At 48.9% G+C, this 7,409-nt stretch overlaps 1 protein-coding gene across 1 annotated transcript in view; it reads left to right on the top strand.

Moving 5' to 3' along the window:
- Positions 1 to 1,027: 1,027 nt before the first annotated feature.
- Positions 1,028 to 7,409, top strand: part of LOC109378409 (transmembrane protein 185A) — a gene marked incomplete at its 3' end in the record, with an annotated part of 28,724 nt that continues 22,342 nt past the window's right edge. The window contains exon 1 of the mRNA XM_019634805.1: positions 1,028 to 1,196. Coding sequence (XP_019490350.1) covers positions 1,159 to 1,196 — 38 coding nt within the window. The remainder of the gene's footprint in view (positions 1,197 to 7,409) is intronic.

The raw sequence follows: 7,409 nt of genomic DNA, 5'->3' as shown, positions 1-7,409 counted from the left end.
TGGAAAACTCTTAAATCAGCCCGAAGTGAAGAAGACAGACTAGGTCACCTTTGGTGAGCTTGTCCTGCTCTCCAATGCCATAAGTAGACTCCTTGAAGAGGTAGGCATCTGAGAGAGCACCAGATAGTAACAGCGTCCTTTGAGCACCTAGCGTGCATAAAGCAGCGTATGATGCACACTATCTCACTGAAGCTTCCCAACAAGTTTAGGGAGTAGGTTTTATTGTGTCCATTTTACAGAGGAGAAAAGTTGAGGCTCAAAGATGTTGACTCCCTCCAATGAAGATGAACCTGGCAGTTATAAATATGATGGCCTGGAGTGGGCCGAGATCAGGTGTGAGGGGACCAGAAAGGCTAGTCAGGAGCCAAGGAGCCTCTAAAGTAGGTTAACAAAACGAGGCCGATGCCCAGATTTCTAATCTGGACACCCCCACCCCCAGTGAATAGGTCTGCTACTAAAGGAGAGGCAACCGAGGAGGAAAAGGCAGTTGGGAAGGGAAGACGACTTCGGTGCAGGGTTCCTGCGTTTGGGAAGGCCAGCTATCTCCCCTGAGCTGGACTGGGCCTTGGGAAGGAATCTGAGACAGACTTTGGAGTCACTGACAGATCTGACAGGTGAAACCTGGGAAGAGATCTCCAAAATGCAACGTAGCACCCGTGGCCACTACCTTCCCTCCCCACTCTACCAGGCTCAGTGCTCACTAGGAGGCATCCTCAGAAGGCACCGCAAGCCAAGGTGACAGGTGTCCTGGAAGCCCACACCGGGGGGCCTCCTGGGCGGCCCGCTCCCTCCCCGCAGGCCTGCACCCAGTCGGCGTCCCCACTCGGGTCTCCGCCCCCTCTCCCGACCCCGATCTCTTCCAGCCTCCAGCTCCCGGCCGTCTCCTCCCCGCACCGCGCGGGGATGAAGGGCCAGGGTGTCGCGTCACGCGCGACCCGGGGCGCTTCCCAGGGCCGGCTGGGCGGGGTCCGAGGCGCATGCGTGGTGGCCGTACGGAAGCCCGGAAGGAGGGGCGGGAGGCGGTGGCTCAGGTTTCTCTGGGCGGCGGAGGCGGCGGGGACGCGGCTGCCGCGGGCACCATGAACCCGCTGTAACGCGCAGTCTGCGCGGCGCGGGGGGCGGGGGGAGGAGGAGGCCGCCGCGGTGAAGTTCTCCGCCATGAACCTGAGGGGCCTTTTCCAGGACTTCAACCCGAGGTGAGGCATCGCAGGCTCGGTTCCGGGGAGGCGCGGCGGGCGCGATGCTGTAGCGGGCGCAGGGCAGCTGTGGTTCCCGGCGTCGGCCCGCTGCCTCGACCTGCGCCCAGTGCCTTCAGCACCCCCGGCCCGCCGAGCCACCATCTAGAACCTCCCGGCTACGGCCCCCTGCCCGGCCCCGTGGGAACCCGGTTCCTCTCGGTTTGCCCTCCTTCATTGCTGTCCCAAGTTCCCCTCTCCATTCCAGCTTCTTGCACCCCGCTGCCTGGCTCCCGTTCCCCGCGCCAGGGCCATTGCACTTGCCTGCGCACCCCTTAACCCCCACCCCAGCTGTTTTTCTCAGGTCCTCTCAGCCCTTGAGGTTTTCGTTGGAGGTAAGCCCATCCTTCCCTTGTTTGCATCTTTGTCGAACTGACATCTGAAACGTTGAATCGCTGGAGTTGGTGTCAGGGTATGGCAGTACCTTACATAATGCCTTCGGGGGTGAACCTGACAATTTTCCATACGCGGGTTCTCATGTCTTCACTCTAAGTTGATTTGCAGGAAGTGATATTGCTGCCCTATTTCCCAGTTGGGGAATGTCCAGTGGACAGTGTGGAGAGAACACTGGCCAAGGAATCAAGGGTCCGTCCTCGCACTTGCCCAAGTGTTCTGAAACTCTGTTCCCTCCCCCAGGCTGTGAGCTCCTGAAGCAGAGACAATCTCCTGCGTATCTCACTACCCCCAGGATCTCCCACCTTGTCTGACAAATAGGAGACGCTTATGAAATATTTGAGGAACTAAACTGGGCCCTAAGACCTGGATTGGAGACCAGGCCATAAGCAACTGGGTGATGCTCTGCTCATCTGAAAAGGAGTTGGCCTGACTGAGCTCTTAAGCCCACTACTCTATGAAGGGAGTACCTGTTTCCCTTATTTGCTGGTGGGAAGCCATGTGCTCAATAAACCTTTTGTCTGCTGGGTCCTATGCCAGGTGCCTTCGATGCTGGGAGGTCCCAGCTTGGGGGTGGAGAAGGGCATGTAAAGAGATGATTTCCAGCCCTGTGTGGGAGCCCAGTGGAGACCACTGTCTGCGCAGCTTGTGGGGGATGAAGCCAAGTCTTGGGAATGTGTGCCTGTTGGGAGTGCAGTCTCCTTAGGGATGGTGACATTTTAAGCCTCCAGCCATTGTGATTTCCTAGGTGCTCTTCTTCCTCTGTGAGCACACCCGAGTTCATTTTCTGATCTGGAATGTCAATGTCCCAATCACATTGTCGGCATTGTCATTGCTGGCCTCGAAGGCACTCTGCATAGAGGAGCTTGTTGAGAGCAGGTAACGGGCATCAACCTACAGTGCCTTCCCCTGCTGCTCCTAGGGGTTAGGACCCGTGTGCAGGGTGACAGGATTGGTGTTAGAGTTGGACATGCCTTGTGCGTTTACATTGTTTGGTGAGGGCGATAAGAAAGATATATAAAGCCTAAATTGTTTTGTGTCCTTGGGCCACTCACTTATCTGTCCATTTTATCTGGAGAATGAGCACAATTTCTCAGTAGGATAGGGAGGCCAAATTAACGATTGACTGCAAAGTGCTTTACAAATAGAAAGTTCCAGGACTATTTTGTAAGGTGACAGATCATTCAGAAGCTAGGAAGAACTGCCTCGAGGGATCTGACTGGCTATTTGAGTTGCCAAATCAAAGTAGTACAGCACAGATAACACCCTTAACCATTTTTTCCTGTAGTGTCTCCTCCAGCCCGCCTCCCCCAAATATTGTGTATGAAAATGAACAGGGAAACATTAGGTATCTGAACAGTTTTATAGTAATCATGCGCATATTTATCAACACTTTAAGGCTGCGGGGATTGAAGTGCATGCCTATCTGAAAAATCTTTTATAAGGTGCTATTTTCTGGATGCAGTGTTGAGTCAGTGGGAGTGACTAGTGTTACCTCAGTGACTGCTAAGACAGTGGCCAGGTCATATCGGCAAGTCTGATGTTTTAGCTGGTGGTGTGTCAAGTCTCGTGGGCATACCTGGTTTTGACATTGTTTTTTAGGAGGACCTTCTAGACAGCCAGAAAACAAACTGAGTGGGTGTAGACACTCCTGTCTACCTAGTGCCAGGGCTTCAAACCTCGTTTGCTGCTGCCTGGCTCCCTGCCTCTAATTCAGAGCCAGTTCAATAGCTCCCACCGACCCCAGGACTTTGGTACATACTGTTCTCTTTGCCAGAAATGTTTCCCTCCCCTCGTCTTCTCCTCCTGGACCTAGTTAACGCCTATTTATCCTCGAGGTCCCAGCTCACTTGTTAACTTACCAAGGGAAACTTTTCTGACTTCCCCAACCACGTCCACTAAACCGGTTGTAAAATCTCTGTAGCATACTGTGCCCCTCCTTCATAGTGCTTATCTGTACCCTAATATTTGTCTGCATGTTTGCTTGATTAATGCCTGTCTCCCTTACTAAATGCGCCCCTACTCTACTCTCCTACTATAAGCTCCATGGGGCCAGAGTCATGACTGTTCATTATAGTATCCTGCATACCTGGGATAGTACGTGGCTCAATAAATATTTGTGGAATGAATGAATGAATGAATGAATTACTGTCCAGAGCCTATAAGGGAAATCTAGAGCTGCTGCTTTCAATCCCTGCTTTCCTGGTAGTCTATGGCCTGGTTCTCTTTCCTTTCACCCTCTTTCCTCCTTCAGAATGCAGCCGTTCCATTAGAGAGACAGGCAAGGCCCTGACATGAAGGCAGAACGTGGCTGCCTTCACTTTGGGGATTATGTGTGTCACAGAAATAGTCACTGTCATGGATTTTGTGGGTCCCAAGACATGGGCCATGTCTCCAGATCGCCTTTCTGACCTCTGGGTCTTGGTGAATCTGAACCCACTGCTGTATTGCCAACGCTCTGAAAAACTTCAATGACAGAGAATGATTCATAAGTGTCAACACTCAGATGCACAGGGCTAGCAGCTGACCCTCTGCCTATTTCTATCTGGCTCAGAACTGGTTGATCATGAACTTCTTTTTAGTTACACAATAATTAAGACTTGCTCTGAACACACAATATGATACACAGATGATGTATTGCAGAATTGTACACCTGAAATCTGTGTAACTTTGCTAACAGCTGTCACCTCAATAAACTTTAATTTAAAAAAATTGATAATAATTAAGACTTGCTGAAGCAGACACACTGGACCCACCAAGGCCTTCCCTGAATGCCCGAAGCTTCCTCACAGCTAGGGAGCCCTGTGCATTGAATTGGCAAGCTATTAGAAGTATACAGAATTGGCAAACTGTGACCCCCCAGGGGTTCCTGGGAGGTAGAGATCTGGGAGTAGGTGGCATTAAGCTGGCACCGTGCCCTCCCCATGAAGCAGTGGGACTTTCTGCTACCTTGGTGGAGTTGCTGGCTCAGAGAAGGCTGTTCTTCAGCCCTGGTAGCCGGGCAGTACTCCAAGGCTGTGAGAACTCTGCTAGGCATTCTTAATCGTCTGCAGTGAATGCCGTGCGTCCACAGGTGTGCTCGACTAGAACAAAGGCCGAGGAACCCTGTCCGAGGGGTTCTGTCGAGTGGGCATGGAGTACTGAGGAGGTTGGTAGTGTTGAGAAACTTCCGTAGGCTGCAACTTCTAAAGTCACTCTGGAGTCCATGAAGTGATCTTGTCTCTTATTTGAAGTCAGAGAAATGAATGTGATCGCTGGTAATTGTCAATAAAAGGCAGCTACCTGACCTTTAACAATCTGTTTGTAAGGTATTTCTATTTAAAACATTCATTACTCAAACATCTCCCGAGTCCCTACTGTGTGCCAAGAGATGTGCTAGGTGCTCTAAGGACAAAAAGAAATGGGATATCGTCCCTCTCCGTGTTCAAGTCCAGCAGAAGCAGCAGAAATGAATAGAGAAATTCAAATTCAACCCAGGATGAGGCTGGCATTCCAGAGACAGGAGCAAATGCTGTGGGAGCACAAGAGGCAGAGCCCCTATTTCTGTCTAGAGCAGGCAGGCACAGTTCCACAGCTCGATCTTACAGGGTATAATTGAGTTTTGTCAGACCAGAAGGCAGGAAAGGCATCTGAGGAGGAACGAAGTATGCAAAGGCACAGGGTCATGGGAGGGCCTGGGGTGTTCAGACAGTGGTGAAAGGTCATTGTGCTGAGGGCACTGCAGGCAGCCTGCCAGGTGCTTGAAAAATACCGCATGTAGTATTAATGATTACTGCAAATACTATTTACATATTCTTTTTTAAACAGTACTGACTGCATGTTGGCATTGTTAAAGAACTACTTACCACCCAAATGTCTGTTTACCTGTCACTCTGTCATCGCAAAGCACCTATAATAAGAAAAGTCTCTTGATTATACTGAGGTTATTATTAATAATAGCTGTGAATTATGGGGCACCTACCACGTGCCAGGCACAATGCTGTTGCTTTGTATCTGTTATCTCGAATCTTGACAACAACCCTGTAAGTTAGATATCAGCCCTGTTCTGCAGAGTCTTAAAGAGCTTGTGACCTCCCTAAGACACACAGGCAGCAAGCGGCCAAGTCAGGATTCTAGAGCGAGTCTTGGTTCCCTCTGAAGCTGATGCCCTTTCCTGCATATCATGCGACCTCTCTAATTTAGTGACAGCCTTCCCCGCAATCAAAGGGCCTTCTATTGATGAGTTTTAAGTGATTAAACAAAGCAAACCTTATTCAGAGTTGAAACATCCAAATGAGTATTATCCTTCAAAAAAGTTACTTAGGGAAAAGAAAAATGTGTGTATATACACCTATTCTGTTGCTCATCCACCTTGTTACGCATCTGCCATTTCCTTTGGAGTCCGATTATATGTAAGGAAATCAGTTTTGTCGCTTTATAATCAAACACCATTTATGAACCAAAATAATGCCACCTAGTTTGATCACACATCTTATTCACTAAACTTGGCTCTGACTGACTTTGGGCCATTTCCAGAAATCGAATCTCCTCTTGGTGAAGAGTTGACAGCACTGAGAATTTTCAGAACAGACTGCAGGCTCATGTGATTCCAGGAGGCAGGCTCTGAAGATGGTTTGAGCAATGAAGTGGAATTAGTGCGTTGCCTCCCAGGGGTACTGTTTAACAGAGACAAGTCTCATTTGAATGCATACTTTCTGGTTTTAAAAATCTCATTCTCATTACTTGGCAATTACACATATATTTTTCTTGGCTGTGAGTTCTTTGAAGGCCAGGATGTTGAGGCATTCAGTAAATGTGCTGATGAGTGATGCTGAGTACAAATAGACACGTACCACTGGAGACTTTATTGTAGGGAAGTGACAGTGGGTTGAAGGAGTTCTCGATGGTTTCCTAGGACTCTGGGAGTTAAGCGTCCCAATATTGAGCTTGGGGTTTCTCATTGCCTCCTCTGATCATAGGTCATGCCCGTACAAGGTGACTAGAATTTAAGATGAAAGCCTTGAATTGAACTCTGGAGATAGGCTCTTTATAACTGATGATTTGTCCTTTGTCAGCTACAACATAATAGTAGCCACTAAAATAGGTAAAATAGGTAATTGACACATCCACCTACGACCACATAGCTTCGCGCCAACCTGGGCTCTTTCTAGTCCTCCTTAAGAGTGATTTGTTTTTATTTGGCTTTTGTGCTTTCTTACATCTACTAGTTAGATCCCTTTAAACATATTTCATCTTAATAAAAGCAGCTAAAGTCGCCACTAAAAGACATATTTTGTCAGTAAGGATCTGCTCAGTGTGAGAGGTGCAGTCCCTTTAACAATTTGGGAGTGTCAGTTAGCAGTTTGTCAGTTGGAGTCATTGTCTGGTGTCAGACAGAGAGGCGTTCACCGGGATGTGTCACCCAGAACACGTGCACATGCGGGCATGTGCTTGCTCGTGTGCCTGCTCCAGTTAAGTCAGTAGCTTTCACTGGAGAGAACTGAAGGGTCTAAAGAGTCCAGTTGCATTCTTTTGATTTGCAGGAAACATTACTAGAACTTTTACCCTCACAGAGTCATCTCTTTATTGGTATATTCCCCCCTCCTCCTAAACCCCTTACCTTTCCCCCCAAAGTAGAGAGAGGGAATTGGAGCCTCAAGCCAAAGCTGCATATGTATTTCAGAAAGGATAGTGGCTTTGTAGTTTGACCCATGTGACTCTACTCAGTGATTGCTTACTATCATTACCACTTCAGATGCGAGTGGAATAAATCCATTTTAAAGGTGTAATTGGGAAAGTGAG

This window comes from Hipposideros armiger, unplaced genomic scaffold, assembly GCF_001890085.2.
Source record: "Hipposideros armiger isolate ML-2016 unplaced genomic scaffold, ASM189008v1 scaffold_1959, whole genome shotgun sequence".
NCBI classification, from domain to species: domain Eukaryota; kingdom Metazoa; phylum Chordata; class Mammalia; order Chiroptera; family Hipposideridae; genus Hipposideros; species Hipposideros armiger.
Note: the sequence above shows the minus strand (reverse complement) of the source record. Positions and strands in the feature narration are given on the sequence as shown.